Source organism: Sarcophilus harrisii, chromosome 3 (genome assembly GCF_902635505.1).
Source record: "Sarcophilus harrisii chromosome 3, mSarHar1.11, whole genome shotgun sequence".
Lineage (NCBI taxonomy): Eukaryota > Metazoa > Chordata > Mammalia > Dasyuromorphia > Dasyuridae > Sarcophilus > Sarcophilus harrisii.
The window spans coordinates 234,856,789-234,880,855 of record NC_045428.1 but is presented as its reverse complement, the minus strand read 5'-3'; the positions used below and the strand labels follow the sequence as shown (position 1 = coordinate 234,880,855).

The 24,067-nt window shown below is 33.5% G+C and overlaps 1 protein-coding gene across 2 annotated transcripts in view; it reads left to right on the top strand.

Moving 5' to 3' along the window:
* The window catches only part of PKNOX1 (PBX/knotted 1 homeobox 1), a 156,727-nt gene that overhangs the window by 81,682 nt on the left and 50,978 nt on the right, over positions 1 to 24,067 (top strand). The window contains exons 4-7 of one of the 2 annotated variants that reach the window (XM_023498863.2): positions 3,475 to 3,529; positions 8,554 to 8,681; positions 16,712 to 16,883; positions 21,538 to 21,708. In XM_023498863.2, coding sequence (XP_023354631.1) covers positions 8,554 to 8,681; positions 16,712 to 16,883; positions 21,538 to 21,708 — 471 coding nt within the window. In that variant the 5' untranslated portion in view covers positions 3,475 to 3,529. The remainder of the gene's footprint in view (positions 1 to 3,474; positions 3,530 to 8,553; positions 8,682 to 16,711; positions 16,884 to 21,537; positions 21,709 to 24,067) is intronic. The other variant, XM_003763382.4, reaches the window with a different exon arrangement.

Below are 24,067 nucleotides of genomic sequence, written 5' to 3'. Positions count from 1 at the left end.
CTAGGTGCAAAATTGGGTCTCGCTTTCCAGCTAGCATCTAATCCAGACAGCAGAGGAACAACCAAAACAGAAATTTCAGACCAAAGAGGATCCTAAATTCTACCACTCTGAACCAAAAGATTTTTCTACCTGGCCTATTAGGGGCTGAGTCCATTTTGCTAGTCTTGTACCAATCTATCTATATATAAACACAGGTCAGAAACTTGAGGCCAGATGGGGTTTGGAGAGGGGATAACAGCAATCAAACTGGATCAGACCACTTTAGGAGCACTGAATGAAAGCTTGCAAGTTTCCAAGCCTGTCTCTGAGATCCTAGTATGTAGCTCAATACTCAATACCCCAAGAAAGCAGCAACAAGATCAGCCCATATCTCCTTTCCAGGAGTGCTATCATGCTTAACCTTAATGCCAAATTTGAAGGCAGGGAGTAGACTGAGCAAACAAAAATACACACCATAGTGACTTATTATGGCAGTAGGGATACTCAAGATGCAAATGCAAAAGAAAATGATTCCAAAACATTGACAAGCAATGCCTTCAAGAAAAACACAGTTTGGACATAAACTCGATGGGAGTTCCTGAAAGAAATGAAACAAAAGTTTTTAAAAGTTTAAAAATATTTTAATAAATGAATCAAGCCAAAAAAAAAAAAAAAGGAAAAAAATTCAAGCAATGGAAGAAAGAATTAGAAAGGGAATTACCTGCCTGGCACAAAAAGCACAAAACCTTACTCAAACAATAAATTCCCTGAAAATTCGAATGGATGAAATAGAAGCCAGTGACTCCAGGAGACAGCTAGAAATATACAATCAAAAGGATGAACAATAGATGAAGATGTAGTATATCTTATAGCAAAAACCCATTTTTTGAATGGGTTAAGGGGGGGGGGGGGAAGGAATCATTGAAGTAATAACTAAATGCCATGGCCAAAAAAAAAAATGCCTTAGATCTTCTGTTTCAAGAAATCTTAGAAGAAAACTCCTAGAACCTTAGTGTCAGAAAGCAAAGTGGAAATAGAAAGGATATACTTGTCATATCCTGAAAGAAAACCTCAAAGTGAAAACTCCTGAGAACATTAGGGCCAAAATTGAAAGTTTCTAGGTCAAAGGAAAAAATTACAAACAAGTAGAAAGAAATAATTAAAATACTAAGGAACCTTTGTCTGAAGAACTCAGGATTTAGCAACAAGCATTTTAATTAAAGGAACAGAGACCTTGGAATATTGTGTTCTAGAAGGAAAGATTATTACAGTGAAGAATAACTTATCCACAAATGGAGTATATAATGCTACAGAGAAAAATGGATCTTTAGTGAAATAGAGCACTTTCAAGCATTTCTGATGAAAATATTAGAATTGCAAAGAAACTTTGAAGTTCAAACATGAGTGGAGAGAAATATAAAAAGATAAACATGAATGAACAATCATAAAAAACTAAACAAAGATAAATTGCTAATATTCACTTATGAGATGATGTGAGTATTCCCTCTGATCTTTTATCATCAGAATTTGGAATCCATTAGACAAGACCCGAGAGTGAGTCTACAATAGAATGGAAAAAGAGGGGAAGAGGATTACATCAGATGGGTATAAGGGGAAGGAGGAAGGTTAGGGAAAATTGTCTCATGTAATCAGTATACACAGATATACATATATACAAATAAGAAGGATGGTGAAGAGGAGTGGATGACATTGAACCTCTCATGTGAACTCTTAAAAGAAGAAGCACAGAACATAGAGTAGGGAACAGAAATGCATTTCATTTAATAGGGAAATAAGAAAAAATGGGAGGGGAGGGGTAATTAGACGGAAAGTTGAGTAAGGATGTGATTAGCCCTATGCAGAACAAATTCTGAGGAGTTTATATCAAATATACCAAAAACTGTAGCTCTTTTAAATGACAAAAAATGGGCATATGAGAGGTATCCACAAACTGGAGAATGGATGAAAAATACTATTGTGATAAATTCTTGTCAGCATAATGATCAGTGCCCATTTCCAGAGCAGTAATGATGTCACTTATTCTCCTTCTCATGACAGAGAGGTGAAGGACTTGAGATGCAGAATAAGAAGCTTTTTTTTTTTTTTAAGAGGGGCAGGGGAACATAGCCATTGTAGAAATTTGTTTTGATTGACTCTGCATGTTTGTAAAATCTTTTTCTTGGATTCAGAGTTGAGAGAGGAAGGTTTGATGAGTGGAGCAGAAGGCAAATTTTGGCTAATTAAAGCAAATAAAAATAATTAGAGATGAGGAAACAGGGTCAGAAAGATTAAGTGACTTGTATATGGTGACACAGCTAATGGGGGGGGGTCACAGGCTTTATTTTCTTCTTCTTCCTCTTCCTCCTCCTCCTCCCTCCTTCCACCCCCCCCCCACTCCCCCAGGGTCACACAGCTAGGAACTGTTAAGTATTTGAGACCAGATTTGAACTTGGGTCCTCCCTTCAGGGCTGGTACTCTATCCTCTGTGCCTTTTAGCTGCCCCTATTCTTATTATTGTTATTGAGCATAAATTTTTTTCTGGTTGTTTGTTTTGTATCAGCTCATAAATTTTCTCATTTTTTTTTAAGATTTGAATTATCCAGGTGTGAGATAAAATGTTGGAGTTCTTTGAATTAATGAATGAATAAAAATAATTTATTAAATATTAACTGTGGGCCAAGTACTTTGCTAAGCCCTGAGACATATAAATAGAAGATCAAGACAGTCCCTGCTCTCAAGGAGTTCATATTTTAATGGGAGACAATACATCTAGGAGTTCAGCTTCAGGATGAATGCAATGACTCTGTGGTCCTTATAGTTCAGTGGCTGTGCGGATGAAAATACCTTTTCCTTAGTTTCATTTCCATTGATAAAATCATATCCTTTAATTATTTCAAACCAGTTGATAGTACTAGAGACTTTTTTTTCCTGGTCTTCAGGAGCTATGGCTGTTTTGAGAGCTGCAGCACCTGCAGAGGCGGTTGCTACATCGTGTCTCACCTAGCTTTATTTTCTTGGATAACTGCTATATGATCCAGAATTGAGGCAGGACAATTGGCCTGGAAGACATTGTTATTTCTGGGGCTCTTTGGAGTTCCCTAGCTTTGCACATGGTATTTCCTGTTTTTCTATTAGGATTCTTTGTTATTTTGAACAGAGTGGATGTTAGTTAAGATAACTTTTAGCTCTGGTTCTCTCTATCCCTGAGATATATTACTTAGATTAATGGACTTTCTTTGTTTTTCATAGTTTTCTTTTTTATCTACTTTGTGAAGCTAATGATAATAATTAAGGTTAATAATAATTAGTGCTACTAGTGATTTACATTTATAGACTTCATAATAACAGAAATAGATTTCATCATAACAATTCTATGAAGTACATTTTATTGGTTCCATTTTTTACCCTTTTTTCCAGAATTTTAATTTTAATTTTTGTTATTCTGAATTTGACAAGTATCAACAAACATGAACACTTATTATCTCTATTTTACAGATGGGGAACTAAGACTCAGAGAGGTTAAGTGATATGCCCATGGCCATTTCATCTAGTAAGTGTTGGATCAAGGATTTGAATCCAAATTTCTAGCACTCTTCCGTACTGCATTGTGACATCTCTAATACTCTTCCCATTTTATTTTCTTCATCGTGCCTCAGTAAAGTTGAGAATAGAAAGGATTTTGTTTCCCCCATTTTATAGATTCAAAGAAAAGGGAAAATGTCTTACTCATATTGCCACTTTTAGCAGCAAAACAATGGGTAGAAAGCAAGTTTTCTACTTCAAATTAGTGTCCTTCTATATTTTGTTGTCCCTTTTTATACTCAGTAGGAAAGTCAGGAAATGTTAGTACTCTTAATGTGAAGTTTTCTTTTAAAAAATGTAGAAACATTTTTATTTTATGGATATTATTAATAACATTGAATGACATTTGCTTTGGTGCTCATGATGCACACAGTCAGTCAGACTTTTCCAGAGGAACTGTTTTTTCAAGGCATCTGTTATTTTCAAAATTGGTCCCATTAGCTTTTGAAGTTGCTCTGATTTAATTGGTTAAATGGCCAGGATTATCAAATTAACCATATTTTGATCAATAAGGAAGCATAAAATAATTAAAGAAATGAAATAATTCTTTATCATTTACTTTCATTTTTATCCCAAAGATACAATATTTTCTAATTCATAGTATTTCCTGTTGTACCTCACCTGTGATTCTCCTAACAAGCAGCATTTGAAAAAAATACAGAAAAAAACTATAGATATGTCAATTTTATCAAGTAATTTTATGTTTTCATAAAAACATAATGGTATAAAGAAGATCTGATAAGGGACTAAAGATAGAACAAAGTTCTCTCACAAAATATAACTTGACTATCTGAGGAGCATGATCATCTAGCCAACTTTAAAAAGTTTAGAGAACTGATGTTAAAGCCTTAGGTACTCACCAACTTGCTGTAAGAATAATTTCAGTGAGGGTGTTGATGGTTGAAATGAAGTCAGAGATACTCCAGATATCTCTGAAATAATCGAGGGAACCAAAAGTTATGATACATTTTAGAGAAAACGTGATGGTAAAGGCAATATTCAGTTACTTTGATACCAGTTTATAGGTAAAAAGAGCAGAATAGCACTATTAAGAGAACCAAGCCAGTGTGGAACAAATATCAGCTAGTTGACGATCTCCCATTTCCACAGTGGAAAATATTACTTTATCATCAGCACTGCAATGTTCAGAGTGAGCAAGAACATTATAATATTTCTGAAATCCAGGAATACCATGAAGGTGCAAGGCACTATACTGGTAGCAGAACTTTGATATATGTCCTCTTCTTCTCCAGGTAGTACTTCTCTTGTTTTCTTGCTATTGGAAGGTGATGATTATAAAGGGGACAAAAATATTGACAAAGAAGAAAAACACTACAAGGCAGACCTCATAAAAGATAGGCCTTTCTATGCAGTTGCTGTGGCTCAGGGCCTGCTCTTTTTCTCAGTCACTTTTACAGAATTCTCACTTGTGGCCAGACCTCTGTATTCACAGTATTGAGTCACCTGTATCCAGATGATGTTGTCATAGTGGAATGGTGTTTCCATTCTCTCTTCCATTTTATTTTCTCATGATCTACATAATTGACTCTGTATTCCTTTCTATGTTTATGAAGTTTTCTATAAAATAAAACAATTTCCCCTTGAAGAATTGGAATGTAACGATAACAGGTGAAAATCAAGATTTTCTTAGCAAGTTTTGTGTTTTTGTTACTTAATGGTTTTGATCAATCTTTCATATGCATATTGAGAGTTTGCACTTCTTTGAAAAACTTTGTTCATATGTTTTGACCACTTATCTGTTAAGCAGTGGCAGTCAAATACATTTGTATTAATTACCTATAAATATAGATAGAATCACTGGCTACCTACTCTAGTACTGTGTGTACTTTCTTCTGTGCTCAATTAAAGCTGCCTTCTCCAAAGTTCCAGTGATTTTTTTTATTTAAAAAAAATTCTTAACCTAGATGTCAAAAAAGAGCATTTCCATGCATATAATAGAACAAAAAGAATTCTGTATGATATTGTAAATACATTTCATTTTACTTGCTTAAAATATGTATACATAAAATAATTTTTACGCATAACTTTCAAAACTATTCTGCTTGTTTTTTTACTTTTTCATAAATTTACTTCTGTTCTCTTTTGTTTATTTTAAAGATGCTTTTATGGTTCTCATTTTTGGAGTCATACCCTTCCATTTTAAAAAGGGGGGAGGGGGAACATAAAAAAATAAGTATAGTTGAGTAAAACTGATTCACTCAGTGGCCATGCCCAAAAATATGTTTCCTTCTGTCTTCGTGACCATGTCTTTGTCAGGAAGTAGGTATATAATGATTAGTTTTTAAATTAAGTCTTTCAAAATTGTATTGCATTCCTTGCATATATTGTTCTCCTGTTTCTATTCACTTCACTCTTCATCAATTTATACTACCTCTCTCTTTTTTATCCCTTCTTCACACTGCAATAATATTCCATTATGTTCATATACCATAATTCAACTATTCCCCAAAGGTCTAAAGAACAATATAAAGCAATATAAATAGTTCTTTACTTTTCTTTATTTCTCCTTTTCCTGTCCTCTCCTTCAGAATCAGGATGTTTATTTTTCCCCAATATTATGCTGTTTATCCCTCATGCTTATTTCCCTTTTGAGTTTTATGTAGTTATACATCAAACTATGCATGTGTTCAGTGTTCCTTTGTTTGAGTGAAGTTTATTTGTTGCCCACTCTCTGATTTTTTTTTTTTTCTGTGTTCACCCTCTTATCATGGGCCCTTGTCATAAGAAATGTCAAGTGCTATCCACTTTTTCCTAGTGTATACATTTATCTCCCTCAGTAATTTTTAAAGATATTAAGGTTCTAACATTTGTTTCTTCTTCTCTTAGTTGAATTTTAGCTTTATATCATTCATCTTCTTCCAGTTATTCAAATGTATTTATTTCAGATAGCCTCTGGAAAAGATATGTGAACATAGAGAATGTGTACACACACACACACACACACACACACACAAGATACATATATACATACACATTTATAGATATATATTTATACATTTTTACAGGCAAACTCTGGCTATATGTTTGTATATAATATATGTAGATATGTATCTATATATCTACATATATATTTTCTACTGTATAGGCAAAGTTTTTGGAAAAGCCATTTACACTCTTGTTTCTATGTCCTTACTTCTCAATATTTGCCAGTATAGACTGACATATTTCTCTTGAACAAATAGAGAAATACCACCATCCTTCCAAACAACCACATTCATGATTTTGAGTCATCCTCAGCTCTTCCTTCACCTTTATTTTCCTCTTTTTTTCCAATTATATATAGCCACCATCCTTTTTCATATTTTCATTATCTGTTATCTAGATTATTGTAACAGCCTCTACATGCTTTTACTCTCTCCTCTCTCCATTGTCCAAAGTAATTTTCTAAAAGCACATTTCTGAATACAACAATCCCCTATTCAGGAAATTTCATTGATTATAGTCCCTAGGATAAAATAAAACAAAAATTTTTATTTGCCGTTTGAAGTCCTTCAAAATTTTATTCTGCCTTATCATTTTAAGTTTTTGCCCCATTAATCCTTTTCACCTACTCTGTAAACCAGTCAAAGTAGAGGGACCTCAGAAACAAGTCTAACTTTCCTGAAGGTCCCAGGATCACAGTTTTAGAGCTAGCAGTATCTTAAATGCCATTTTGTCCTTTTGATTGGTAAGAATACTGAGACTTGAGGTTATGTGACTTGTCTCAGATTTGGCAGATAGTGACTAAGGTTGGGCTTAAGACTGTAACAGCACAATGGAAAGAGTAGTGGCTCTGGGGTCTAAGAGCTCAGGTAAAGTCCTGACTCTTTCACTTTTACCCCATATAACATTGGGGCAAATCATTTAGCCTTTCAGGATCTTAGTTTCCTTACATTGGATTTCATGAGGTTGGCCTGGATATTTCCCTAATTCTAAATCTATGTGTAATCCAGTGATCTGACAAAATAAAAGTGGTTTTATCCTGTCTTTATTTGAAAACCTCTACTGAGGAAATTACTTATTATATAGTGAAGCAATTCAAACCACTTTTCGATGGTTCTTTTAGGAAGTTTTCTTTTTATCCAGACTTAATTTACCCTTTTTGCAATTTCTACCTATTGAAACTATTCTATTGAACTCTGCACTTTAAAACTCTATTATAAATGAAGACAATAACAAGTATTAATGTTAAAAACATATCTAGTTCATTTTGGGAACTTTTTTGTTTCATAATCCTTAGTTTTAACAATGTATCATTGAAGGAAATGTGTCTTTTTAAAAAATAATTTGTAGTATATTATATTTTAAATAGAATAAATAACTCTGACATATTCATTTGTTCTCTGTTATTATTAGAAACAAGTACTTCATAGATGCAGTGGAAAGGCATATGATATATATAAACAGGTTGCAACTATGAAAAAATAAAATTTTGGTACTCCTACTAGATAGGTGTATAGTCTGGTTTTCTAGAGGTAATCTTGTGATATTGAGAAAAAATGAAGGAGCTCATTTGGTCAACTCCAAGGAGGAAAGTATAGAAGAACCTAGACAAGTTTCCTATAGGAGAATCAGGCATGAATAGCTGGTGATCTGTAGTACTTAAGGAAACATCAAAGAAACAATGAAATCATTAATTCATTTAAGCATGTAGTGACAAGGTATAGCAGGAAGAGTAATTTTTTTGTGGTATGATACACATCTCTTTTCAAATGTTGAATTATGCTGTATTTGAGTAAATAAAAACAAAAAACTGTTTTCCATACAGTAGTAATTCTAGTTCTTAAAACAGAATACTGAAATTCTGTAATTATTATTTTATCTGTCAAAAAATGACAAGATTAAAGAGTTTGTGTTGAGATTTTTTGAATAACTGGTATATGATATCAAAGCACTAACAGCTTATCTCTCTTTTCAGAGATAGTTATTTGAAAAGCAAATACTCTTCATCAGTTTGTCCGAGTGATATGAGATATTCTTTTCCTTTTACAGATGCAAGTAGTAACAGAGTTTAAAACTGAGAGGGAGCCAAACTGTTCTGACCCTGATGCAGAAGGAGTGAGTCCTGCTCCTGTGGAATCCCAGACACCAATGGATGCAGATAAGCAGGCCATTTATAGGTAGCTGCTTCAACTAAAATACCATGTATTCGGGTTTTTTTGTTTAAATTATTATTTTTTAAAGTATGTTGGGGTAGAGGCAGGGGAAATAAATGGAGTAAAGAACATTCATCAAAATGATGAAATTATATAGATTGTTATGAAAGCAAAATTAAGAGATGAAATTTTTCAGATTTAGTATTTCTTATATCTTAATTTTGAAATATATTGTAATAAATTTCAAATGGATATAAGTATGTTATTATCTTTAGTTTAGGGTTGGTTAAAATGCAATGACTATAATTCAGTTTATAATGTTAATTTAAAAAATTCTAATGCTTCATTTTATAAGTTATTACATTTTATAAATGAGATAAATTTTAAATAAGCTATTAAATAAGTTGTTTTGAATTTATGAAGTAAAATTGGAAGAAAATTATTGGGGTGCTGAATGTGTTTATATTTGAAAAAAAGAATCGCTACCCTTGACATAGTCTGTCAATTTCATCACATTGTTCTGCAATTATTTTGAGTTCTAGATAGTTTTTCCCCGGGTCTTTTGGAAAACTATTTCATTAAACATGACAACTTATAATTACTTGATTAATTTATGATCACCTAACTTGTTTTCAAAGTGAAAACTGGCTTTTTTTCTAGGTCTTCTGGATAAAAAGGGAGTTCATTAATTTACTGCAATATAAACTTTTTGTCTACCTTCAGAAAATTATAGTTAATGAAATAAAGATAGAAAAGTAATTAGCTGTGAACTTTTAGTAACTAATTTTTGTTGTTCAGTTGTTCATAGTCGTGACCCCATTTGGGGTTTTCTTGTCAGTGTAGTGGATTGCCATTTCCTTCTCCTTCTCATTTTACAGATGAGGAACTGAAGAAAATAGGATTAAGTGACTTACCCAGAATCATGTAGCTAGAAAGTGTCTGAGGTCAGATTTGAACTCAGGAAGATTAGTCTATACTCTATGTGCTGTGCCACCTAGCTGCCCTTTTAATAATTGGTGGTGAGTAATTAAAGAGTGTTGCAGGCAAAATTGGGGCAAGTATTTCTAGCATCTAGTTCCTTGGAGAAACAGCCTCAGAGGGAAAAAAAAAAAAAAAAGCAGGTGAAACAAATTCAGAAAAACCAAAGAGAAACACTAGTGACTTACTTCCATTCCAAGACTGAACAACGAGGTGGTCAGAAGCATGTGGCCATTCTTTATAGGACCACACAAAGAGGATCTAACTAATTATCAGAAAATTTGTCTGAAGTGAGAGGGATCTGATTCAAAGCCTTTTGGAGCCATAGCAAAAGATATAGTGAACTCACAATAAATCATGCAAGAAGATTGTTGCCTGACTTGCCCACTGCAGGAGATCTGATTTCTGGTTGAGGCTTGTCAGGGTCAATCCAAGAACAAAACAGTTCCCAGTAAATGACTACATATGGAAAAGGAGATGGAGCCATGGCAAGTAGCAGGCCAGTGTTGGTCTCATGAAGAGAGAGAGACAGAAGGTAAGACCTGGCCTTGCCTGGCCAGCTCCTTGTCCAAAATTAAGGCTATAGAGGAAAGTGGGAAGAGGATCAGGACCCAACTATCCTATTGGTAGGAAGGTAACCAAACTACAGTGAGGACAGGACCTGAGTCTAATCTCTATGTCCAGAAGTGAGGAACAAGACAGAACCACACTGGCACAAAGTCCCAATTCAGCAGGTGAGGATGGAAATACGAGCAAACAGAAGATAACTTTAATTACAATACTATGGGTTAAAGAAGGCCAAGAACCAGAAAAAGAATAACTTCACAATTCATACAAATAGAGACTAAGAAAAAAGATGATTTGGCCTCAAAGACTCCAAGAATAGATTAAAGAAATGAAGCAAGAAATTTTTAAAAGTGAAATTAGGACACCAAAAAAAACAAACAAACAAACAAAAAAAACACCAAACCCTAAACCAGTTGGAAGAACAGCTTAGCATAGAAAGTGAGATGTCTTAAACAAGTAGTAGGCAACCTAAAAAATAGAATGACTATAGAATTAATTAATTAATGACTACAGAATTGCAAATTACAATAATTCTTGAAGTTCATCATCACACTAAATGAATTGGCAAAGATGAGAAAAAATAAAAATGTCAATTATTGAAAGGATTTCGGGAGGACAGTCATATCAATGAAGAATATTTTACTGGGGATGTAAATTGGTCCTAATTGTTCTAGAAAGAAATTCAAATCTATACTCAAAATAAAATTATACTGGGCATACCTTTTTACTTAGCAGTACCAGTACTGGACATATAAAGAATTCAGAATCCATGTACTTACTCCTACATTAAAGTACATAAGTACTTACTTCTACATTTAAAAAAAAAATAGCTTCACTTTTTGTTGTAACAAAAAAAAAACTCAAAGTAGAAACCCATTGATTGGGGAAAGACTGAACAAATTATGTTAATTATGTTGAGGCAATGTGTATCAGGGTCATAGTCAGGAAGATGTGGGTTTAAGTTTCATAACCTCTCTGGTCCAGGGATCTCTTTAAAACAAGATCCAGAGAAAGAATTGACTTTCATTGATCAGAAACTGCATGGAAGCAATTTCTTATTTGAAAGTTCTGTAAACCAGATCTTATTCTTATACCTGTCCTAAAGGAGAAAGAGATGGATTCAGAAAAACCTGGGAAGATTTGTATAAAGTAATAAAAATATATTCTAAGTGGAAATGTGAATTTTAATATTAAAGATATTATTATAAAAATTAAGAGAGAAACATTATATACCTCTTACAGCTTTGTGCAGGAAATATATTCTTACAAACAAGAGATAAAGGCAATTACGAAAGATAAAATATATAACTTTGAGTATTTGAGATTGAAAAGCTTCTGCACAAACAAAATCAATACTTTTGTCTTTTTTTTTTTTTTTTTTTTTTTTTGCTGAGGCAATTGGAGTTAAGTGACTTGCCCAGGGTCACACAGCTAGGAAGTGTTAAGTGTCTGAGACTAGATTTGAACTCAGGTCCTCCTTACTTCAGGGCTAATGCTCTATCTACTGAACCACCTAGCTGCCCCAAAATCAATACTTATGAAATAAGAAGGGATGTGGTCAAATGGGGAAAAAAATCTTTGTGTCAAATTTCTTTGATAAGAGTGTGGTATCCAAGATATAAAAAATTTGTTTTTATACACACACACACACACACACACACACATGCATGCATGTGTGTATGTATTACATATATACACATATAAAACTAATAGCCATTCTCCAATAGATAAATGGTCAAAGGATGAGAACACTTATCAAGAGAACTGTGAAATATTCACAACTATGTAAAAGAATGCACCAAATCACTAATGATACAAGAAATGCAAATCGATACAATATTGAGATTTTATCTTATATCTTGCAAATTGGCAAATACTTAGCAATTAAATGTCACCAGTTAATATTAGGTTGTAGAAGAAAAGGCCCACTAATAATTGTTGAGGGAGTTGGTACAATATTTTGGAAAACAATTTGAAATTAAGCAAATAAAGTGAATAAAATAACCTCAAACCTTTCAGCTAGAGACTCCATTACTGGGTTTATACACCATGGAAGCCATCAATAAGAAGAAAGTCCCCCAAATATTTATAGTAAAACTTTTCTGAAAATAAAATAGAGTTGGGAAATGGCTGAATACAAAATGTGGTACATGAATGTAATGGAATATTACTGTACTATAAGAAATGATATATGTAATGAACATAGAGAAGCATGGAAATGTCTGTTAGAACTGATGCAAAATAAAGTAAGCAGTCAAGGAAAATAATATACACAGAAACTACAGCAGTGCAAATGGAAGAATAATAACATACCAAATAATAACAATAACATATCAAAAAATCAAAAGTAAATGTAAACAATTACAAAAATCAAATTGGACTCTAATGAAGAGATACAAAGGGACACCCCAATCACAGGTCCACAGGTGTTATTCATTAAATTTGTTTTTTAGACTTTTGTGGTGTATCATCAGTTGTGCTGAGTTTTTTCCCCCTCTCTAAAAATACTATTTGTCATATGGGATAATTCTGGGAAGGGTAAGGGGACAGGTACTTGGGATAACTATGGTGATTAAAAAAAAGAGAAAATATCAATAAAAACTTATTTTTAAAAAATTTGTCAGACTGGGCTAGTTGCTTTCTTTTCTGTGTTTTCCTGCTGGGTCTGAAGGGTAAAGATCACAATGTATTCCTGGGGAATGGTGGGATGGAATGAAATGAATATATGATGCTCTCAGAGTTCAGGGAAAGTCAGGTTGCCCAGGACTTGAGGCCAAGGAGAGCTTTGGACTTGGCTCTGAGATTTGTCTGGATCAATCCAACTAAGAACTGATCTAAATTGTGAACCTAATCCCCTTTTCCTTCCCCAAAGCATAGGGAGTGTAGAGGGAAGAGGATTGTGCCTCCTACATGTTGGGGGGAGTGTTTTGTGTATTTGGAATTATACCTTTGGAGTAAATATTCCTTTGTAAAATCTAATCTGTTAGTAAATGGAATTGGAGTAACAGGGATACCTTGTATACTTGGGCAAACACCATTGATAGAATTTAAAGACATTTGCAGAGAGCCTAGACATCCAGAAACTCTTTTAAGTTTACCAGAGGACCCCTGGAAGAGGGGTAAAAAACCAATATACCTGGTTTTCCAGACAGTGGGGGTAGGGGAGGCAGGGTGTTACATGTAATGCTATTTATATAGCACTTTAAGTTTACAAAGCATTTACAATGTTTTCTCAATATATCCTCACAGTAACCCTGCAATTTAGTTGCTATAACTATGTCTAATTTAGAGGTGAGGAAACTGAGGCAGACTGGTTAATTGACATAGCCAAAATCTCACAGCTAGTGCCTGATTTGAACTAGGCTGCTTCTAATAGATCTGCTCTAAGGACAAAGCCCTGGGATAGTACAGTAAGTGAAAATGCTTTTACAAAGAGACTGTTTTTAAATGTTTCTTAAAGGTCAGTTTGCAAAAAAAAAAAAAAAAAAAACCAAAAAATACCAAACTAACAAAAAAACAAACAAAAAATTAAGATTTTATCAGTACTTTTTGAAAGTTGACCATACTGATATCTGTAGACTCATTTTAACAAAAGAAGTAGAATTATTAAAGAATAACACACGCACAAGCACATGCACACACATACACACAGCTAGAGTAGATGTTCATTTGAACGTTGAATTGTTGAATTGAAATTCGGGCATAAATTCTAAAATGAAAAAAAAAGCTTACACTGTTGTCTTACACTATTGAAAAAACAATAAAGCCTAATTTATATTTTTTCAAACCTCACAAAACTGTAACCTGAAGATTGAGAAGGCCTTTATGATACTTGGATTCATACTTGGAGGAGAAACTAAAAGAAAACTGAGTCTTGATTCTAGAGATCAGAGATTCTGGTGAACATTAGAAATCAGGTCTGGGTAACCTAAACTGATTCAGAGGACAAAAAGAAAAAATTCTTTGAAGTTTCTCGACTTGAAAGATGTGGAAAAAAGAGACAAAATTTGAAATGTTGAAAAAAGATTTTTTTCCCTAAAAAACATTTTCTTCCTCAACACCATTTAACTTGCTTTATTTTTGATAATATATGCTCAGATTGCTTCATAGTTTTCCATACTAGTATACATGTTAACTAAATAAGTCACTTTTGCAAAGAGTTTTCTGTATAAGGATCCTAATGGAGGATGAATTCATATTGGTTATCAGTATATTAAGAGCCAAAATAAAACATAATTCAGTTTTGCATTTACTCATGCGTCTGGGCTATTTGTATCATTTGAATTTTAACAACAAACATTCTTTGTTAATTTAATATCTCTAAGAGTTGTCTCAAGGTTTTCATAGCACATTAATACTTTAGACATGTACACTTACGGAAATGGAATATTTGCAGAAAAGTAAACATATATAATTTCTTCATGACAGAACTTGATATGTATTTGGATAATTTAAATGTGGCCTAATATTAAGCTGGGTTTTATGGCTTCCCCTTGATACCACTTTTAAGGTATATTGTCAAGGACTTGAACAGTTTTCTCAGGCTGCGAAAAAATAAAGATTATCTTCAGCAAAAATAATCATTCATTATTCTCTAAATTGATAATAAATATCAATACAAATTAAATCATATGCACCAAAAATTACTATTGTTTTTATTTTTAAAATAGATCATTTGGAGTACATGAAATGGAATGGCTTTCATATAAGCATAGTCAGTGTAATTATGATGAGAAACAAGTAGTGGAATGGGAAAAAATCTTTCAAATATCATTAATACCAATCTGATATATATAAATATACACACACATCTAGTTGTCTAGATAGGAATAAAAGCCATTCCCTAAAAGATAAGTTTTCAAAGGATATGAATTAAACAGTTCTAAAAGAATTCCAAATGATTAACAGCCATAAAAAATGCTCCAAATGACTACTAGTGAGAGAAATTAAATCAAAGTGATTCTTGATGTTTCATTTCATGCCCAGCAAATTGGCAAAGATGATAAATGATGGCAATAGTCAATACAGTAGGGATTATGAAAAGACACACAAATGTGTTGCTGGGGGAGCTATGAATTTATCAGGCAATTAGGTAGTATAGAACAGAGAGCATGGGTCTGGAGTCAGGAAAACTCATCTTGGGTTCAAATCTATCCTCAAAACACTAGCTATTTGACCCTGAATGAGTCACTTAGCCCAGTTTATCTCAGTTTCTTCATCTGCAAAATGAGCTGCAGAAACTCCAGATGGGGTCACAAAGAATTGGACACAACTGAAACAACTGAATAATAACAAATGCATTTGTTCAGCGATTCTAGAAAGTTTAGAATTAGAATTAGAAAAAAGCAGAGAAATTGACCTAGAGACATACCCTTAAGAGGGACCAAAAAATGCCCTATATAGAACAAGATATAGCACCTGAAAACAAGATAGATACTCATTGATTGGAGGAGGGCTAAAAACTTGTGGTATATACTTAAAATGTATTACTGTAAGAAACAGTATGATAAATATTGAGAAACATATGAAGACTTACATGATCTGGTGTAAAGTAAAATTAGGATATAACCAGATAAATAGTATACAGAATGACACAATAAAAATGAAATAAAATAATGAATAAATTAGAAATGAATGGTGGCAAATTATAATGACTAACTTTGACCCCAAAGAAGAAATATGAGAGAAGACACTTAACTCTGCCTCTTCACGGTGCCATGGAACTATTGTAATGGAACAGTACATGTACTGCTGTCGGACATAATTTTTCTTGCTAGTTGGCTCAACTGAACTTTTTTTCCTTTTTTTTTTTATTTATGGGGATGGGGAAGGAAAATGGAATGGGAAATGTAATTGATGCAAAGATAAAAGATTTCAATATAACATTTTTTTGAAAAAGAAAGCCTTAAGAACTCTGATGCAGACAGAATACTGATGATAATGCATGATTTCCAAATCTTGGTGTAGCAGTTCTAGCCCAAAAGTATAACATGAGGAATATATTGTCAGGCATAGCTGATACATATTTTCTTTTGCTTAGTTACACACACACACATATATTCATACATATATGTGCACACACAGAGAAAGCTTGTTTTCAGGAAAGGCTTTTATTTGTGAGAGGCTGTGTACAGTTGATGGGTAGTAAGAGGGCACAGATGAGTATTTTTTTTATTGTTAAATTTCTTTTTGTTAAATTTAACATATACTTAAAAGAATTAATATCATTTCAGTTTTATATATAATCATTTCTGTTCTTTACATATTGAAATATTCATTTGTTGTTAGATATTTTTATATTTATATTTATATTTTTGGTTTCTAATAAAGTTGTTAAAAATAAAACGCAAAGTTAATGTTTATATAATAGGGTTTTTATAAAAACTCATAACATATATCATAATTCTATAAACCAGTTTAACTTTTAAGGACTAATTGCTGAGAGTATTTCCAATAATTGGTAGTTTAAAATGAAGTATGGCAAATGTATTCCTTTTTTTTTTCTTCAGACATCCACTCTTTCCATTATTAGCATTGTTGTTTGAAAAATGTGAACAATCTACACAAGGCTCAGAGGGCACGACTTCAGCCAGTTTTGATGTAGATATTGAAAATTTCGTTAGGAAGCAAGAAAAGGAAGGAAAACCTTTTTTTTGTGAAGATCCAGAAACTGATAATTTGGTAAGTAAATATTAATATAGCAAATCAATGTTCATATATAGCAATTTAGACAGTAGTTTTTAACTTTTTATGTACCTTATTAATGATATCCATTCCTTATGAAACATGCTTGCTCAAACCTCCCACAGCAGTACAGAGCTCTACTCCAGTATCTTTGCCAAGAAAACTCTAAAGAAAGCTCTCAGCTGAGAACTTTGCCTCATATTTCACTGAAAAAAAGAGGCCATTTTCCAAGAGTCCCTCTTCTCCTTTCTTCATTCACATTGCCCAGATGTCTTTTGCTACTTCTTCCTCCTCCATCCTTGTCTTGCATGAAGAGGTGACCCTTCTCTTTGCCAAAACATCTCCTCTTCATGCATTACTGAGCCCATTCTATCCCATTTTCTACTAGATTGCCCCTTCTATCAATCTTCAAAATTTCCCTATCTACTGGCTATTTCTTTACTACCTAAAAACAAATTCATGTCTTCTTTATTCCCCCAGAACACCCTTATTTGATCTATCCATCCTGTTAGCTAACATCCTGTAACTCTTTCATGGTAAAACTCTTTGAGAAAGCTATCTATAATGAATGCCTTTACTTCTTTTTCTCTCTCTTTTAAAATATCTAAATGTCTTTAGATATGAGTTTAAAATGTCTTACAGACATCATTCAACTGCTATTGTTTTTTTTTTTTAACATTACCAATGATTTCTTAATTGACATCTGCTGCCCTTTTTTCAACCTTCCTTCTTCTTGACCCCTGTTTAGTGTTTGACCACTGAAGATCACTTTCTTCTCCTATGATATTCACTCTTCAGATTTTTGTGACATTATTCTCTCCTACCTGTCTAACCACTCCTCAATCTCCTTAACTGAAATCTCTCTCCAGGTCATACTTGTTAACCTTAGATGTCCAACAGGACTCTGTCAAGAGCTCTGTGCTTTTTCACTTGGTGATCTCATTAGTTCCCATGGATTCATCCATCATTTCTTTGTGGTTAATTCTTAGATCAAATTCATCCAGCCCTATCCTCTCTCCTGAGCTCCATGGAATCGTAAATTCAACATGTCCAATACTGAAACTCATTATCTTTCACCAAAAACCTTCCCTTCTTCCTACATTTCAGGTTACTATTAAGGATACTGCCATCCTTCCAGTCCCTCAGGCTCACAGCTTCAGTGTCCTCATTTCCTCACTATATTTCACCCTTCTCCCCATATCCAGTCTGTTACCAAGGCCTGTCATTTCTACCTTGTATAGTACCTCTTCTACATGTTTCCTTCTCTCCTCTGACACTGCTATCTGCCTGGTATGTACTTCATCACTTCAGTCCTTTTTCCATTTATCTGCCAAAGTAATCTTCCTAAAGCACAAGTCTAACCATGTCTCCTTACTGCCCCAGTATACAGTAAAATTCAATAACTCTCTGTTATCTTAAGCCTCTAATATTAACCTTGGATTTTAAAGCCCTTCATAACCTTTTCAAAGTCTTTTCTTTTTTTCCAATCTTTTGATCTTATCTGATATGGTATTCTTATAGCCATGTAGTAGGTTTTTCTGACTCGGCATTGTTGCCACAGGGAATGGGGGTGGAGGAAGAGAGAAAAAGAGAAGTACCCTTTACCTTGAGCAACTTTTCTTCCTTATTGATTTTTTTTTTTTTTATGGTTGACTGAAATTCATTTTTCCAAATACCTTATAGCTCAATAGTGTCATACTGTGTTCAGTTGCCAAACCTCAACCACTGGCCTGGGCTAAGTAGATCATTTTATGACCTCTTTAATTATTCTTGATCCTTCTCTTTTTTCAGACCAGTATAGATGTATGAACCAGCATTTGATTTTAGAGTGTATAGTTATTCGAATTTTTCTCTATTTGCCTCAGATTTCTCCTCCTCTTCAGTCTCTGACAGACAACTTTCTCTCTCACCAGCCCACAGGTTTTTTTACTGTCTTATCTCTTCCCTAGTATGTATCTTGAGTAGTGGGCAAGAGGCGAAACTACAAGGATTTTCTCCCTACTTAGGTCCAAGAAGGGAACATCAGAAGTTTGGAGTTGGCTTAAGTGTATTACAAATGGGAGTTCCCTTTCTTTTTTGACTCATTTCAATCCTTGTGTATCTCAGAACTGAATGGGGTTTGATGAGGAGAAAGGTTTGATAGCCTGTCTCCTGACCCCATACATGAATTCAGACAACTTCAAAGACAAATTATGACAGGTCTGGCATAAAAAGAAGAATCAGAGTGGCTCACACACTCACACTAGCAAACAGGTATATGAAGGTGCCACAAGTAGCTCACGTGCTTGGCAACATCCAAGAATAAAGGATGTTGTCTTGGTTAAAATATTCCTCTTAGGATCATAATGCTACATTAAACTCTGTCTATCCTCCTCTAATCAAAGTATCATCTTTCTAAAATCTTCTTGACCTTCAGGGAATTAGTGCATGCCTTAATTCCCTTTGGAAGGACAAAGTTCCTGATCTAAATCATCAGATATAGTGTATAATGCCAAATTTTTGTGATTCATTGCGAGGCCCTTAATACAAAAAGGTGGCCAGCAGCAGGAGTGCAGTAGGAAGATTAGAGCTATTGCTAACATGATCACATTTTCTGTATAGTCGCTAGTCTTTATCACAGCTTAAAGAAGAATTGCTTTTATACCATCACTCACTTAATATTCTTTAATCTCCTAGCTTGAATCTGCCACTCCCTTTACAAATGCCATAAAAAAGGGAGAAAATAAAGAAAAATCTTCAATCTATGAGAAACTTTTCAGGGACTGCTCTCTTTCTTTTGTGGGCTATAAGTAGACACTTTCACAAATGCACTGTCTTGTAAAAGAGTGGTACAAGCTACTGCTTCAGGCATCTGACTGCCTCTCCTATTTGGAACAAGTTGTTGAAGTCCAGAATATCAGTTGTACCTGAATGATCCCATGATAGTTAATGAGGTTGAGAATGGCCATATAGAGCAGGCAAATTCAAAGATTCTCATCCATGATAGCACTTCTTGGTTCTCCTTCTTTTTAGTGGTCATCCTGGAGACAGTACAAGAATTTTTTTTCTACCATTATCCCCTATTAAGGAATGCAAAAAGTTCTGACATCTTGAACTTCATTTTGCCATCATCTTTGTGTTCCTGTTTCCATATTTATAAATTCTGAAATATTTTTATTGAACCATAACCTTCTGGCATTCCATCTTTCCATCTTAACTAACTCTAGCATTGTTCCTCATTCTTGCTATGACCACCAACCCTTTATCCCTTAGTTCATCCTAAGTCTACACTATTTTCTCCCCTGACTTGAATCCTTGATAAACCATTTCCATTCTACTCTCTCAAGTGCCTTGTTCCCTTATTTGGTTGCTATTTTCATCCTACCAAACCCCATTTTTGGATTGCTTGCACCATCCACTACCTTTGCATGTGCTGCTAAATAAAGCTAAAGAAAATCATGAAACTATGCTTATTGGACAGACTACAAATTTATTATATAATCTCAACTCAGTCTTTATTATAGCTATGCAATCATTTTATACCTTTCTAATTGATTCAATATTTCACTCACCACGTGACTTTTCCAGACCATCTTATCACAACCCCAACCTTTTCAGTTGGAGATCTCTCCTCATAACTTTACTAAAAACTTGAGGCCATTCACTGAGTTCCCTTTTCACATCACTTGGATATCTTCTTCTTTTTAATAATATTTTATTTTTTCTCTAAATGTAGAAACAGTTTTTGACATTCATTTTTTAAAAATTTTGAGTTTCAAATTCTCTTGCACCTTTTCTCACCCTTCCCTGAGATATAAGCAATTTGATATGATATACATGTGCAATCATGCAAAATATTTTCATATTATTCATGTGGACCAAAAAAATTAAGTGAAAATAGTATGCCTCCATCTGCATTCAGACTCCATCAGTTCTTTCTTTGAAGATGAATAGCATTTTTCATTACAACTCCTTTGGAATTGTCTTGCATCATTGTACTGCTAGGAATATCTAAATCATTCACAGTTAATCATCATAAAGTCTTGCTGTTACTCTATACACTGTTTTCTTGGTTTCACTTTGCATCAGTTCATGTAAGTGTTTCCAGGTTTTTCTGAAAGCTGTTACTTAATATTTCTTATATATTTTTCCCAACAATTTACATCTTTTATTGGATAGAAAGACAATACTATTCAATTATTCTTTCTGTCCAATAAAAGATGTAAATTCATGGAGTAGATTACATTTTCTAATAATATATTCCTTTATTATTGTTGAGTCTATCTGATTTCTTAACCACATATGGGGTTTTCTTGATAAAGATTCTAGAGTGGTTTGCTATTTCTTCCTCCAACTCATTTTACAGATGAACAAACAGGGGCTAAGGGACTTGCCCAAGGTCACACAGTTAGTTAGTGTCTGAGGTCAGATTTGAGCTCAGAAAGGGTATATGCTTCCACTGGGACAGATAGGAGTGTAGTTCAGTGGAAATAATGTACTGCATTTTAGTCATCCTCCTGCCTTTTGACCTGTAATCTCTCTAAGCTTCAGTTTCCTCATTTGTAAAATAAAGGGATTGAACTAGATGACTTTTAAGGTCCTTACAACTTTAAGATCATGATCCTCTCACTTAAATTTCTGATTTTTTTTTTTTTTTTTTTTTGGCTTTCAGATGGTAAAAGCAATACAGGTTCTACGTATACATCTACTTGAACTTGAAAAGGTTAATGAACTCTGCAAAGATTTTTGCAGTCGCTATATTGCTTGTCTGAAAACTAAAATGAACAGTGAAACTCTGTTGAGTGGAGAACCAGGAAGTCCTTATTCCCCTGTGCAGCCCCAGGTACAAGTTAAGCTAATTTTAATGGAATTTCACATTTATTTGTACTAGTTGAATGTGATATAGAAAGAAGCTTGTTTATCTGCAATATTACTATATTTCTAAGTTTGCATTATTTTTGGAAGAATAAATTAGATTAATTCACTGGCATGCAGTATTGGTTACAAAGACATGAATGTTTTTTATGTCAGGAAAAAAGGGACAACTTGACATCTGTCAAGTTACAATCATCTGTCAGATCGTGATCTTTAAGGCCAAACAAGTGAGATGGATTTGAAGTGGTAAGAATTATAGTGGTATTGATAGAATGAAGATCTCTAAAGTACAAAGGAATCCATGGTGATATTAAGTACAAGAAAATCATTCAGGTGAAAGTCTATTTTGCCTTATAAGCCAATAATTAGTTTTATTAAAAGAAGTTATTCCTGTTTTACATTTTACTCAATAAAAAAGACAAGAAATTCAACTGCTGCTTAGGAATAAGGACTTGGAAAAAATAAAAACAAACTCTGGTCTGTGCCTTGGTGCTGATAGAAATTCAGCTTCATGACTCAAAAATTTATAGCAGTAATTGGATAAAATGATTACTTCAAAATACCCAAGAAAGGATGTGTGTGTGTGTGTGTGTGTGTGTGTGTGTGTGTGTGTGTGTGTGTGTGTGTGTGAAATAATATGAACCTCTCCATCAGAAGGAGTTTTTTAAAAAGTTGAAATTTTCAAGTCAGATTTAACATTGTTTAGGATACTTTAAAGCTTTACCATGATTTTTGATAATAAGATTTTTTATTTCTTGAAAACTCTGAGTTAAAAATTAGTAGATTTTATCAAAGAATACCTCATAGACAAACCAGTCATTCTGGTTTTGCATACTGAGAGCTCTCTAACTTTGGTTGTCTTTAAAATGTCCTAAGGCTGTATCTTTCAAATAGAGGGCCCTTGCCAGGACTGAAGTTAGAAGAATAATTTTAGGACTTATTTGGGCATTCTTAACCATTTTAAAGAGCTTCTGTTGACTTGATTCAATAATAAGGACCCTTCTTAAACAGTTCAGAATTGCTGGAAAGACTCAAAAACTTTTCTGACATTATTTTTATTTTTTTTATAATAACTTTGTATTGACATAACCCATGCCAGGGTAATTTTTTTTACAACATTATCCCTTGCACTCACTTCTGTTCCGATTTTTTCTCTCCCACCCTCCACCCCCTCCCCTAGATGGCAAGCAGTCCTATATATGTTGAATATGTCTGACATTTTATACCTAAATTTTAAGGTTAGAAATGGATTCTGTCTAATATATGAAATGGTTCTTCAGGGCTTTTTCTGGTCCATATCTGTACCCCAGAGAGATTGGTAGGGACTTTCAAGAAGCTTATGTAACATGACATTAGTACTTGAGATCTTGGGACTCAGATGTCTTTAGGCTGGGAGCCCTATACGATATACTGTTAATAAAAAAAGGTCATTAAAATTTTATGTGATACTTAAGCTAATTCTCAATAGCTTAAGCTACTTTTAATGCTTGGTAATTGCTTATATGACTTTAGATGACAACAATTTCTCCATTCTGGAAAATAGTGGCAGTAACTACCATTACTAAAATAAAGTATATGGTCCTAATTTTTTTTTTTTTAACATGATGATCCAGAAGCAGATATCTGGTGCACTGGAGATTAAACTTAAGATTTTCATTACATTTAAATTTAAAATTTAGTCAATTAAGTTTTCATTTCAGTTTTAAAATTCAATTTATCAGACAAAAATCTATGGCAACTTTTATTAGGGCTTTTTGTTTTTTACAATGCCACATGATTTTTTTTTCCCCACTGTATATTTTGCATATTTTATGTAATACATAATTATTCATAATTTTGTTTCCCTGTCAAAAATATATAATCTTTGGGTCTTATTAGTCCATAACCAGTATTAATTTGGTCCTTTGATATGGTATATTTTCACATCTTCTGATTGGTGCATAGGACTAACCACGTTTCACCTTTTATATGACAAAGATTGTTTTGTTCTTATGATGCGTTAGCATATTGAGTATTTAACATTCTTTGTACTGACAATGTCTCAAGAATGCAAAGTGTGATAACTCTGCAAATAACTTTTAAAACAAACAAAAAAGGAATTTTTAAAAGAGTGCTGACTTTTTAAATGTTTGTAACTTTGGAGCCCAATATATTCATCACAATTTAGAAAATTGCTCAGAATATTTCTGGACTTCTTTTAAATTGCTTTTTATTTTACAATATCCTCAGTAAGAGGATAGTAGCAAATCTTTTTATAATGAGTTGGATTTGATTTTCAGAAATACCCCCAGACTTTGGAGGAAAGGTGTTGGGGAAAGTGGAGGCAG